The following is a 14,959-nucleotide window of genomic DNA, read 5'->3' as shown; positions in this document are numbered from 1 at the left end:
CTTTTTTGACACACAAAGACCCAAACGGCGTTCAATGTACCTCACCCTAATAATTTGGTCTGTTTTCACCTCTTAAATTTCACCTACTGTTCTAACTTGGTGGTGCACAAATCGCCTATAACCTGTTTTTGAGAAACGTAATCATTGAATATTGTAAGAGCTTTCATTGTCTGTTTACATGCCCCATTTATTTATCCAACGGTTCTAACTTGTACAGGAAGTCAACTGTAAGAACTGCCCATGTTCTGAATTCTGTCGCTGTAAATTTCAAAAGTGCTGAACAAATAGTAATTGACTATGTCCGTCGTCGCTTGCTCATTAATGTCATAGTTTGTACATCTCAATTGTCAGTGGAAACCACATTTGTTAAAGCAAGTCTGTCATTTCAGCTATGTTTTTTTAAAAGGCAGTAAATTAGGCTGAATTAACTGTTTCGATGCCAGACAAGGCTCAGATGAAAGCCAGGTGTAGCAGTGGTAAGGTGTTGAGACTCTGCTGTTGGGACAGTTTTATGTAGGCCCTACAGTTTGTGGGCACCATTTGTCACCGTTATAGTGCAATTAATGTATTGTTTAGTGTTGTGTAGTGGCTTTGCTGGCTTGCATCTCACATTTTTTGTTTGTTTGCCCCACTAAGAAGTACATGCTAAAATCGACACTGGCACTTCAGCTCATGGACGAATGGCCTGACATTCTCCTGTAAAATGATTTGATACAGAGCAGAATTCATGGTTCCTTCAATGATGGCAAGTTGTCCAGGTCCTGAGGCAGCAAAGCATTCCCAAACCATCACACTACCACCACCAATTTCATCCACAGCGATGTGCAGGACTGATCAGTCATTGCAGCTAAAGGTGGTACAACCAGTTGAGTGTAAAGGGGGCAATTATTTTTTCACACATGACCTTGGGTGTTGCATAACATTGTGTATTAAATAAATGTAATTAGTATTGTGTTATTTGTTCATTCGGGTTCCCGTTATCTAATAGCTAGAGAGTAGCAGCGGTGTGAAGGGAGGGGGGGGAGGGGAGCTTGGCCCCAGTGATGTACTGGGCCAGTCGCACTACCCCCTGTAGTGCCTTGCGGTCGGAGGCCGAGCAGTTGCCATACCAGGCAGTGATGCAACCAGTCAGGATGCTCTCGATGGTGCAGCTGTAGAACCTTTTGAGGATCTGAGGACCCATGCCAAATCTTTTCAGTCTCCTGAGGGGGAATAGGTTTTGTCATGCCCTCTTCACGACTGTCTTGGTGTGCTAGGACCACGTTAGTTTATTGGTGATGTGGACACCAAGGAACTTGAAGCCCCATCGATGAGAATGGGGGTGTGCTCTGTCCTCTTTTTCCTGTAGTCCACAATCATCTCCTTTGTCTTGATCACGTTGAGGGAGAGGTTGTTGTCTTGGCACCACATGGCCAGGTCTCTGACCTCCTCCCTATAAGCTCTCGTCGTTGTCGGTGATCAGGCCTACCACTGTTGTGTCATCGGCAAACTTAATGGTGTTGGAGTCGTGCCTGGCCGTGCAGTCATTAGTGAACAGGGAGTACAGGAGGGGACTGAGCACGCACCCCTGAGGGGCCCCTGTGTTGAGGATCAGCGTGGCGAATGTGTTGTGACCTACCCTTACCACCTGGGGGCGGCACGTCAGGAACTCCAGGATTCAGTTGCAGAGGGAGGTGTTTAGTCCCATGGTCCTTAGCTTATTGATGAGCTTTGAGGGCACTATGGTGTTGAAAGCTGAGCTGTAGTCAATGAATAGCATTCTTACATAGGTGTTCATTTTGTCCAGGTGGGAAAGGGCAGTGTGGAGTGCAATAAAGATTGCATCATCTGTGGATCTGTTGGGGCGGTATGCAAATTGGACTGGGTCTAGGGTCTCTGGAATAATGGTGTTGATGTGAGCCATGTCCAGCCTTTAAAAGCACTTCATGGCTACAGACGTGAGTGCTACGGGTCAGTAGTCGTTTAGGAAGGTTACCTTAGTGTTCATGAGGCACAGGCACTATGGTGGTCTGCTTAAAACATGTTGGTATTACAGACTCGGACAGGGAGAGGTTGAAAATGTCAGTGAAGACACTTGCCAGTTGGTCAGCGCATGTCCTGGTAATCCGTCTGGCCCTGCGGCCTTGTGAATGTTGACCTGTTTAAAGGTCTTACTCACATCAGCTGCAGAGAGCATGATCACATAGTCTTCTAGAACAGCTGGTGCTCTCATGCATGTTTCAGTGTTAATTGCCTCGAAGCTCGTCTGGTAGGCTCGTGTGACTGCGCCGCTCTCGGCTGTGCTTCCCTTTGTAGTCTGTAATGGTTTTCAGGCCCTGCCACATCCGACTAGCGTCAGAGCCAGCGTAGTATGATTCGATCTTAGTCCTGTATTGACGCTTTGCCTGTTTGATGGTTTCGTCGGAGGGCATAGCGGGATTTCTTATAAGCTTCCGAGTTAGAGTCCCGCTCTTTGAAAGCGGCAGCTATTGCCTTTAGCTCATGTGGATGTTGCCTATAATCCATAGCTTCTGGTTGGGGAATGTACTGTGTCACTGTCACTGTGGGAACGATGTCATCGATGCACTTATTGATGAAGACAATGACAGATGTGGTGTACTCCTCAATGCCATCGGAGGAATCCCGGGAACATATTCCAGTCTGTGCTAGCAAAACAGTCCTGTAGCTTAGCATCTGCTTCATCTGACCACTTATTTATTGATCTAGTCACGGGTGCTTCCTGCTTTAATTTTTGCTTGTACGCAGGAATCAGGAGGATAGAATTCTGGTCAGATTTGACAAATGGAGGACGAGGGAGAGCTTTGTATGCTTCTGTGTGTGTGGTGTAAAGGTGTTTTTCCCCCCTCTAGTTACACATTTAACATGCTGATAGAAATTTGGTAAAATGGATTTAAGTTTCCCTGCATTAAAGTTCCCGGCTACTAGGAGTGCCGCCTCTGGGTGAGCGTTTTCTTGTTTGCTTATTGGCGGAATACATCTCATTCTATGCTGTCTTAGTGCCATCCTCTGACTGTGGTGGTATGTAAACAGATACGAATAATACAGATTAAAACTCTAGGTAGGTAGTGTGGTCTACAGCTTATCTTGAGATACTCTACCTCAGGCGAGCAATAGCTCGAAACTTCCTTAGATATCATGCACTAGCTGTTATTTACAAAAATACATAGTCCGCCACCCCTTGTCTCACCAGATGCCGCTGTTCTATCCTGCCGGTCCAGCGTATAACCAGCCATCTGTATGTTGATATTGTCGTCATTCAGCCACGTCTCCGTGAAGCATAAGATATTACAGTTTTGAATGTCCCGTTGGTAGCTTAATCTTCCGCGTAGGTCATCTATTTTATTGTCCAAAGATTGCACGTTTGCTAGCAGAATGGAAGGAAGTGGGGGTTTATTCGATCGCTTACGAATTCTCAGAAGGCAGCCCGCCCTCCGGACCCTTTTTCTCCGCCTCCTCTTCACGCAAATCATGGGGATCTGGGCCTGTTCCCGAGAAAGCAGTATATCGTTTGCGTCGGCCTCGTCAGACTCGTTAAAGAAAAAAAAAGGATTCTGCCAGTCCGTGGAGAGTAATTGCAGTCCTGATGTCCAGAAATAATTTTCCGTCATAAGAGACAGTAATGGCAACATTATGTACAAAATAAGTAAAAAAATATATTTACAAACAACGCAAATAAACAAACAAAAAAACACAATCGTTTGGGGCACATAAAACGTCTGCCTTCTTCTCCGGTGCCATCTTACCATTTTGTCATCGCCAGACTGACTTTAGTTGCAGTATAATATTAGCTAGCTAGCTAAGATTGAGGGGAGACCTCCAGATTTTAGCTAGCTAACATTAGCATATCTTGCTATTTTTTATGAACTTTGCTAGCTAATGACAACATTGCCATCTGTCTAAAGTAAATTTGACAACATGATGATGCTGGTAAAGTTGTTTCCTACGAAATATGTGGCTACATTAGCAATGTCATAGTATTCCCAAGCCCCTATAATGTAATTTAGACTAAACAGTCATTAGCCCTGGTTTAAAGTCATTAGCCCCCGTTCCACATTTGAGCATCAATATGGCTGCGGCATCTGTAGAACGTTGATAACAATAGCAACGACACGACCGAGTGACCCATAAATAGTAATACAAATGTATTACATTGTACTGATGTACTAATATTAATGTACAGGACAGATTTTGTTTGGGAAAGTGACAGATTCCTTCATATTTTTTCTTAATTTGTCATATAATTTTCTGCTGTATAATCCTACACCTTTAACAATAAGCTGACAGTTTTTGGCCACATACAGTATATAACCACACTATTTGGCCCCTCTTATCAATAATAAACGTCTTACCAGCCACCACTTCAGGGCCAGGGGGTCCATGTTGTTGTCTCCGTCTGTGAGAAAGGGCTGTTGCTGGGGGTCATAGTGCTGAGCGAACCACTCCGAGACCTCCATGTCCGCTATGCAGGACGGACACCCACATATCCTGTCCGGGCTGGGCACCGTGGCACTCGGTGGAGCCCATGTTCGGTTAACAGCGTGCCCTTGCACAGTCCTGGAGGTGGCATGGATCTCCATCAAAGTCAAAGACAGGATGTTGTTCTTCTGAATGGTGTGGGTGGCAATCATGACAAAGAGAATCCCACCAAACAGAGCAAACAGGCACAACTTCCTCTTGAAGAGCATGACTGGACTGTTTGAGCCAGTGCCCTGAGTAAAAGGCAGTCCAGTGTTGATGTCTTGGCACCACTGCTCCGTGAATATACTTTGTCAGTGATTCTGGAGTCGAGGGTAAGAACCAGACACATTCAGCAAATATATCAGGAATCTCCCTGTTGTTCCAGCCAGAGGGAAGGTACACTTCTTAAAATTACTGGCAAGTTATACATGTAACAAACATGCAGAATAATTAGTTGATACCAGAGTTTATAAAGGAAAGAGGGCGTTTGCTGGATTGTGATCTTGGCCTAATGTGTCCTATTTGGCCATGCTGGTCTGCCACAGGAAGAGGAGAGTGAGATTGAGTAAAATACTTTTGTCTGCCGCTTATGAAGAGACACTGCCTTGCCCTGCTCAAGGCGATCGGCGAGGAAATTAAAAATAGAGCCTTCGGTTTCCAAACACCCTGTCTAGACCAAAGAAGGCCCCTCATTGGTTCAACCTCATGTTTCTCTCCAGAGCTCTGGGCTGCATGCGCTGCACAGCTTCCTGCTCCTAGAAGACAAACACATACAGATATCAGCATCTGGAGAAAAAAAAAGTCAAACCAAGATGCTTAGGTAAGAAATAAGACAGGGAGAGAAATCAATTACTCCAAAAATCACATACTGAACAGTCACCGCAGCCTTTGATTAATCTCCCCATCCATGAAGGGCTCAATACATAATCTTGAAAACGTCAATCAAACTCATACTGTGTGGATGGCCATACTGTGTGAGCCTTCTGTTGTTAGAACCTTTCTCCTGTTGTGGCACAGAAAGATGAAATCTTGCAGCCTCTTTCTTCACATTGAGTTCTCAGAGCACAACACGATCATCTATGGAGAGGAAAACCAGAACAACTTGCCTCTCCGCAGGCAGTAGAAACACAATGACTAAGCCTGAGTGTCCGCTCTGCACACAAGTTCATGAATAAAGTCACACGCTGGCTCTGCATTAATGCATCTCCTATAGATACACTGCCTGCATAAACTGTAGCTACAGCTGTCAGGAAACACAAATAGAAACCTTCTTGCCTTTGTTAAGAGACCATTAACCATTAAGCAAGGCTTTCAAATTGATGCATGTCAAACATACCAACTCCCGCGGCTCCCATCCAGTGGCTTTGAATCAATCCTGAGCCCCCCTTTGGGGCCAGACTCAGTGGTACCAGGGATGCAGAATCACTTGCATTGCAATAAGCCAGCCTGCTGACTTCCCTCACTGGGCTGCTGCTGCCTCTGGAGTCAGACCAAGTTCTGAGCCTGCTCTGGAAGTTGACTTTTCCAGAGCAGCCTGTGCCAGAAGCGTCAGCAGCCTTCTCCAATACTCATAGACGTCTAGGTTGTTTCACAAGTTTGAACATCACATTATGGCAGTTTAGCACAGTACAGTAGTATTATTCAGTAGAGAAGAGTAGAGTATGATACAGTAGTCAAATTCAGTAGACTACAGTACATTAGAGTAAAGTAGGGTACAATACAGTACACTAATCTACATTTCCTTATTCTACTGTGTACTCTAATATACTTTACTCTGCTGTGCTCGACTGTACTGTGCAAATCTAAACCAATTATAGACGTCCATGTTTGGGCCAAATATAGGCCGATCTGTACCAGATGTCTATGGACGTTGAAATGCCGGTGTGGACTGTACCAAAATGGCTGGTCCGGACCAAAAAAAGTCGCCGCCGTCGCTAAATGCTTAGTGTGTTAGGAATATTTCATTTCAAAACAGGCCATCATGAATGATAATTCTTCACGTTTTACCAGTGAAATGTCCAAAGTGCATGTCAATCATTTGATCTCAATCAGTTGCATGGGAATATGCATTTAGATCTTAAACTACTGTTCGTGAGTGAATAAATGCAGATTGTGCGTTTCTTTGTAAGCCCATTTTGTTTCCATCATCGCATATATCCTGCCTCAGTTTTGGCCGCATGAGAAAAACATTGACAGCTTCAGATAAGAAATGACTCAGGTTTTTTGGTGTAACATATTAGAGGCCTATGGTACAGTACATGCTATTATATTAGGTTTTGTTATGTAAAATACTAATTCATCATTGTGATCTTGCGAGACATTGATTCAGCTTTAATCTAACTTTACAAGCACCATTGTGAGAAGTGATAATCTTCCACTTTTAATAATAATAATAAAAATAATGTGATGAGTAGGACTATTAGGTGCAGGCAACAGATCTTGATGAGGGTTATTTTAAGCGATTTGAGCGCTCTTCGAATCGTGGTGCTGAAAGGACAACAGTGGTTCCTCCTTTAAAAGTTGCGAGCTTATGCCGCGGGACTTAGAGGACTCAGCGTCATGGCTTCATTGCGCCAGACCACCGCAGGGGGGAATAGGGGCACTCATTATGCATTTGGGTCCGAGGTTTTTATATAACCAATCATATTGAGTGGTTCCAATGACGAATTTGACATTATGCCACCCGTCGCTGGTGACTTTCTTCAGCAAAGATGTCTGACAAAACCATTATGGTGGAAGCAAATGTAAGTAATTATAACGTCATAACGAGTCAAGCAAAACATGTACAATTGAGAGGAATATGTTAGTTAATGTAGAGAAACGATTGTGCATATTTTTTGGTCAAAAAGTTAACTTACGAAAATCACTATTTAGCAAGTATTTTTTCAGTCATATCCAATACCAGGTGTATCAAACTCCATTCTTTGAATGATGCCGTGTCTGCATGTATGTATTACAATTATACACTTCAGTGTTTACCACTCTGCTCCTGGGACATCAATGATTACACATTGTTACTATGCAATAGACTAGAAACATGATTTAAGAAAAGGCTGATTTGTAATTCATATATATATATATATATATATATACACACAGAAAAAAACAACTGTATACTACACTTCCTATGCATATCTAACTCCATCTGCATTAATCTGAGGAGGTTCTCCCAGCCATGTGGACGATTGAAAACAGGGCAGCAAAGTTTGTTTGTCACAAGAGCGGTTTAGAGCATATTACTATTTGCCTGTGAATAACCAGACTTTCATACAAACTTGCTATGCTGAATTCTTGACGTACAACCGAATATCCTGCCAGCACGCCCACAAGCGAGCCACTCAGGTGGAGAACGACGTGTGGAAGAGGGCGAGATGGGAGTAACAATCCAGGATATTTGCTCTGAGACCGGCATAATAATGTAATAAAACAAGCAGGGAGCAGGTTTCGAACCCTCAACATTCTAGCCCAAAGTCCGGCACGCTATCGACTGTGCCCAAATGTATTAATTGGGGTTGGGGCCGATTGTGGCTAAAAACACTATTAATTGGAATCTTTAAAAAAATTTCTAGGATGGGCTATTAGCTGAATAGACTATTCAACCTTTACTAAAGAATTGTCTAATAGCCGAGCTAGGTGTGAACCCCCCCAACTTGAGCTAGGTGTGAAACCCCCTCCTCCCCAACAAATAATTTGTACAGTTGAAGTCAAAGGTTTACATACACTTAGGTTGGAGTCAATTAAAACAAATTTTTCAACCACTCCACAAATTTGTTAACAAACTATAGTTTTGGCAAGTCGGTTAGGACATCTACTTTGTGCATGACAAGTAATTTTTCCAACAATTGTTTACAGACAGATTATTTCACTGTGTCACAATTCCAGTGGGTCAGAAGTTTACATACACGAAGTTGACTGTGCCTTTAAACAGCTTGGAAAATTCCAGAAAATGATGTCATGGCTTTAGCAGCTTCTGCAGGCTAATTGACATCATTTAAGTCAATTGGAAGTGTAGCTGTGGATGTATTTCAAGGCCTACCTTCAAACTCAGTGCCTCTTTGCTTGACATCATGGGAAAACATGGGAAAATCAAAAGAAATCAGCCAAGACCTCAGAAAAAAATTGTAGACCTCCACAAGTCTGGTTCATCCTTGGGAGACATTTCAAAAACGCCTGAAGGTACCACGTTCATTTGTACAAACAATAGTATGCAAGTATAAACATCATGGGACCATGTAGCCGTCATACCGCTCAGGAAGAAGACGCGCTCGGTCTCCTAGAGATGAACATACTTTGGTGTGAAAAGAGAAAATCAATCCCAGAACAACAGCAAAGGACCTTGTGAAGATGCTGGAGGAAACAGGTACAAAAGGATCTATATCCACAGTAAAACTAGTCCTATATCGACATACCATGAAAGTCCGCTCAGCAAGGAAGAAGCCACTGCTCCAAAATCGCCATAAAAAAGCCAGACTACGGTTTGCAACTGCACATGGGGACAAAGATCGTACTTTTTGGAGAAATTATGACCATTGGCCGTAATGACCATGGTTATGTTTGGAGGAAAAAGAGGGAGGCTTGCATGCAGAAGAACACCATCCCAACCATGAAGCACGGGGGTGGCAGCATCATGTTGTGGGGGTGCTTTGCTGCAGGAGGGACTGGTGAAAATAGATGGCATCATGAGGAAGGAGAGTTATGTGGATATATTGAAGCAACATCTCAAGCAACATCTCAAGACATCAGTCAGGAAGTTAAAGCATGGTTGCAAATGGGACTTCCAAATGGACAATGACCCCAAGCATACTTCCAAAGTTGTGGCAAAATGGCTTAAGGACAACAAAGTCAAGGTGTTGGAGTGGACATCACAAAGCCCTGACCTCAATCTCATAGAAAATGTGTGGGCAGAACTGAAAACGTGTGTGCGAGCAAGGAGGCCTACAAACCTGATTCAGTTACACCAGCTCTGTCAGGAGGAATGGGCCAACATTCACCCAACTTATTGTGGGAAGCTTGTGGGAGGATACCCGAAACGTTTAAGTTAAACAATTTAAAGGCAATGCTACCAAATACTAATTGAGTGTACGTAAACTTCTGACCCACTGGGAATGTGATGAAAGAAATAAAAGCTGAAATAAATAATTATCTTTATTATTATTCTGACATTTCACATTCTTAAAATAAAGTGGTGGTCCTAACTGACCTAAAACAGGGAATTCTTACTAGGATTAAATGTCAGGAATTGTGAAAAACTGAGTTTAAATGTATTTGGCTAAGGTGTATGTAAACTTCTGACTTCAAATGTATCTACCTTTCCACATCTACCTACACACAGTTAATGTTCTGATTTTTTATATATATGATTGTAAATAAGAATTTGTTCTTACCTGACTTGCCTAGTTAAATAAAGGTTAAATTTAAAAACAACTGGCGGAAACGCAGCACAATCATTAGGAGGCGAACAGTGGCTGGTGCTGAAAATATAGCTAACTCTTTATGCAAGTGTTGCACACCAACAGATGGAGAAAACCTACACCAGTCGAGCAATTCATTTCAACAATAATCTTCATTTTAATTTGACTTTACAAACAACAAGAGGGCTTATTTGGAGTCTATTTCTTCGGAGCCTAGACCAATATAAAATAACTTAACTGGCTGAGGTAGGCTATGAGGCTTAACAGCCTAATAGAAGTAGGATTTTTTTTTATTAGGCCTCCTTACGATTGCAACTGGTCAAAAATGTAGCATCCTACATAAAACAATAATTTAAAGAAAAAAAGTCTGCATGTTCGAACTAAAACAATTAAACTAATAATGAAAAGCGCACATTTGTAAATCCAAAATTCTAAAAGTAATTGGAAAGGTAGATACAAATTACTTGTGACATTGTGGTTACAATAAAGAATGTAAACAAGATGCTGTGTTTTTATTTACAGTAGTGATGGACAACTGGAGGCATTTTGAAAACAGGTTTTCAAACGCTTGTTTTTCACAAGTGTACCGTAGTATGTGTAGCCCATCATGCAAATGTTTCCTATTAGCAGGACAATAGACTTTTTATAGCCCGGCTACTGTAGTGAAAATCCCTCAACTTGCAATGTATTCGATGCGCAAGTACTCTAAAGTGTTCCATTTCTAACTCAAAACAGCAGTACAGTATTTCACAATCAGCATCTTTATACTTTTGTTAATAAAATAAGGAGAAAAAATACATTCAAATGCGGATGTTTATTTAAACTACATTTTAGTCGCACTTCCACATGTAAAACCTTGCTGAGATGAGCAGCATTTGTGGAGAGTCAGGCGGCATTGGCGGAGAGTCAGGTGGAGAATGACGCGTTGAAAAGGGCGAGGTATGAGATGGTCACAATCCATGCCAGGGACGCCTGTGAGCTCTGGAACTCCACCTCCGACAGGCAGAGTCAACATACGTGGCGTCGTCGGTTCACCCTGACATTTCCATTCCACTTCTGACAACAGACCAACTGCTCACCAGGCACAGCAAGGGCCGCCCGGACCATTATGCTGTTCTTCTTTTCCAAGGATGTGTAACCGAAGAGATACCACGAGTGGGCACAGAATACAAACTGGGATGGATCCCGAGGCAAATGTGGCTTACCAGTGAACCTCCATATGTTCATCATTAATCTTGTGTCTCAGAAGTTTCTGTCCAACCCAAAAAAGCCTTGAAGACAGAGTTAATGAGTGCTTGAGGTCACTGAGAAAGTCTGGACATGGCCTGCTCTCTCTTATGTAAAGAATTAGGCACTTTCCCATGTTTACTACAGTATGTACTGTAGGCTATGCTTACTTGTCAGACTGCACAGTAGCCTAAAACAAATGCAGGTGGCTTATATCTTCAAAATCTTTTAAATGCTTTATTATTCAAATTTAAAAGCATGTACTTTACAGTACTGTATTTCTTCATCAGCATCTATGCTTTCATTAATAAAATAAAAATACTCTTTCAAAATGCTGATGTTTATTTAGTTATGGATTCATAACGAATTACTATGGGAATAAATATCACTGAATGACAGAAATATTGGAACAGTTGTTGTCTAATGAAGGTAAACAAATTGTTGCTTACTGGAAAATACTCTTTCAAAACACACGGTCACGTTGTACAGTGCCATTATGGCTATTAGCAGGGCTATATTTTGGCCATTATAAATATTATTTTGGCCTTCAGATTACAATCCCTCACTGTTTTTTAAAACAAAATAACCTCCAAAACATCATTATATATAGCCTTCCGGCTGTTTACGTCTATTTCAGCACCGTTTCGCGCTGCTCTGAGACAAGCATGGAGAAATTAAAATGTTCAATTATATTCCTTGATATTATTAAGATGTGTTGACTGCTAAGTGATGTCTGCTAAGTAATCAAGTTAGAATTATTTATTTCTGGAGAAACCTAAATAACAAACTGGCTTTATTGACAAATTAGTGAGAATTTCTCATCCCATGTTCGAGAATTTCCTTTTTCCTCACTCACTCTAGGTTAAATATAAACTAAATCTCCAAAATAGTTACTTTTTAAACAAAGCAATTATTATAATTATTAATTCATTTAGAATGATATAAAAGCCCCTTAGATATTCTCCGATATTCTCACAGATCCTAACAGAAAATGCCTCTTAGATATTAACTTAGAATCTTCCAATCCTCTAAATTTAATTATTGGCGGAGAGTCACGTCATTGGAAAACATGTTTTTAGATATATATTGTAGGCCTACCATAGGCGAAATGAGTCTCACTAGTGTTGAGTAATGTGCTGTTAAAAGTGGTGTAGGTCTTATTTATTTAAAGAGCATATTGAAGTTAGAAGCAATAGGATTTGAAGCAAAAGCCTACAACCATTTTAGCTCCGTTTCGGGCTGCTCTGAGACAAGCATGGGGAACTGGTCATGATAAATCAATTGAGATTTTTATTTTCACTTAATCTCCGTTTGGGTATTGGTTAGACTAGAATTCGAAAATTAGGGCGCAGAAATGTTATGCTCTTAGTATAACCTTTATTTAACTAGGCAAATCAGTTAAGAACAAATTCTTATTTACAAGGACAGCCTACACCTTCCTCCCCGTCGGGGAATTGAACCCCGGTCTCCCGCGTGCCCGCATTCTCTAGTACATAAGGGCCTGCTCTCCCTTATGTAAGGAATTAGGCACTTTCCCATGTTTACTACAGTATGTATTGTAGAATATGTTTACTTGTCAGACTGCACAGTAGCCTAATAAACAAATGCAGGTGGCTTATATCTTATAAGCATATACTGTACAGTACTGTATTTCTTCATCAGCATCTTTATGCTTTCTTAATAAAATAATGATATAAATACTCTTTCAAAATGCAAATGTTGATTTAGTTATGGATCCATAACAAATTACTACGGGAATAAATATCACTGATTTACAGAAATTACACATGCCTACTGTTATTCATCATTCACGGCACCACCAGAGAGAGAGAAGACAAGTAAACGGTGGTTTCTTCCCTACCTATAGGCTCCTATAGCCTACATATTTACTTAGTTTCTCATTCTACGGTTTTTATGACATTTTTGTGGTAATTAAATATAATTTAAGATGTATAAGAATACATTTTCCAGGAATATTTCACCAGCTCTGTGTATTCTCTAATTGAAAAAACTGAGGGAGCGCTGCTCCCCCGCACTACTGAAACACTACATCCCTGCTCCCCACCTAGCCTCTGGCTGCCAGGCTAAAGCGGGGTTGCAGGGATAATTCGCAGAGATCAGCTGATCCTGAGCTGATGCAGTGGAAGAGTTCTGTTAGATGAGATCATATCGGTGCATGTCTGTCCTCTCTGGTCCTGCTGGAGACCAAACTGCTGGAGATCTTATCCTCAGAAGAGCGCAGCAAAAGTAACCCAGTCAGCAAACCGGCAGGCCCAGGCCCACACACTTCACAGGAGGTTGGTGGCACCTTAATTGGGGAGAATGGGCTAGTGGTAATGACTGGAGTGGAATTGTAACAAATGATTGATGCCATTCCATTTTTTCCATTCCGGACGTTATTATGAGCCTTTCTCCCTTCAGCAGCCTCCTGTACTTCACATTCATTATGCAATCAAATGAAGGCAGGAAACCCTAAATTACAGGGCCAGGGCAAGATAAAACACCCACATGGGGATACACAGGGCATCACAGCAGTCTGCTATTTATGTGCCCAGGAATATACACGTATGCTTAAAAGCAGTAGCTACTACTAGATTATAGGATATAAAAAAAATACTGTATACAATTCTGATTATCCCTAATCTGCAAAAGTGTGCTTATTTTGCAGACTATGTTGGAGTGGCAGCTATCATACAAATTTGTGTTTTGATCTGTTCCACAGAAAAGCAGATATGGGGAACGTTTTTCTCAGTCTAACAATGCTTGTGATAACTAAGCACTAAGTTCCCAGTGTAGGGTAACGTGTCTGGTGCGTAGTTATCAACAGTACAGATCTGCAAAACTTAATCTAGGCTTCTTTTGCAGTTGTTATCAGGGCAGGATTAAGAAATCATAGGCCCTTCCCGGCACACCATCATTTTCTGTAAACAAATCTGTACACCAAGATGCAATTCGATGGATGGTCAAGTTACTGTTGAAGAAAAAGGGCCTTTATAATAAAGCCATAATAACATTTGCCATGTGGCAAAGGCTACAGTTGAGCAGAGGCGATTTTATGATTTCCACACATGGGGAACATTTGTTAGCATGGTCCGATATTTTTTTTTGCCTTTAAAAACGCATTCCATGCAATTCTACATCATTTACATGAAAGAAGACATTAGCTGAATCTTTTTTAATACCACAAATGACCAACATTTTGACACTGACAAACTGAGATCAAGCTGGTCTTGAATTCAAACAAACAATAGCCCATGCCAATGAAACATATTATTGTGGGAAGCTGCTATAGACCACCTAGTGCTAACAGTATCTGGAAAACGTGTGAAATGCTTGATAATGTATGTGATATCAACAGAGAGGTATCCTTTCTGGGTGATTCAAATATTGACTGTCTTTCATCAAGCTGCCCACTCAAGAAAAAGCTTCAAACTAACTCGTGCCTGCAACCTGATTCAGGTTGATCAGTCAACCTACCAGGGTAACCTGATCAGTCAACCTACCACGGTAATTACAAACTGCACAGGAATGAAATCATCAACCTATATTGATCACATTTTTAGTAATGCTGCAGCAATTTGCTTTAAATCAGTATCCAAATCCATCAGATGTAGTGATCACAATTTGGTAGCTATATCTAGGAAAACCAAAGTTCCAAAGGATGGGTCATACAATAAGTTTTGTAGTGATTCCTATGTTGTTGATATAAAGAATATGTGTTGGTCTGTGGTGTGTAATGACCAACCAGATGCTGCACATGACACATTTATGAAATTGATTCCAGTTACTAATAAGAAAATGTAAGAAAATTTCCTCATCAATCCCCATGGATTGCCTCATCCCCATGAAAGGGATGAGGCAAA

At 41.4% G+C, this 14,959-nt stretch overlaps 1 protein-coding gene across 2 annotated transcripts in view; it reads right to left on the bottom strand.

Moving 5' to 3' along the window:
- The window catches only part of LOC111961339 (CMP-N-acetylneuraminate-beta-galactosamide-alpha-2,3-sialyltransferase 2), a 50,808-nt gene that overhangs the window by 11,381 nt on the left and 24,468 nt on the right, over nt 1–14,959 (bottom strand). For both annotated transcript variants that reach the window (XM_023983524.2, XM_023983532.2), the window contains exon 2: nt 4,350–5,213. In XM_023983524.2, coding sequence (XP_023839292.1) covers nt 4,350–4,685 — 336 coding nt within the window. In that variant the 5' untranslated portion in view covers nt 4,686–5,213. The remainder of the gene's footprint in view (nt 1–4,349; nt 5,214–14,959) is intronic.

This window comes from Salvelinus sp. IW2-2015, linkage group LG1 (genome assembly GCF_002910315.2).
Source record: "Salvelinus sp. IW2-2015 linkage group LG1, ASM291031v2, whole genome shotgun sequence".
NCBI classification, from domain to species: Eukaryota; Metazoa; Chordata; class Actinopteri; order Salmoniformes; family Salmonidae; genus Salvelinus; species Salvelinus sp. IW2-2015.
The sequence above is the reverse complement of the archived record's forward strand: the minus strand, read 5'-3'. Positions and strand labels throughout refer to the sequence as shown.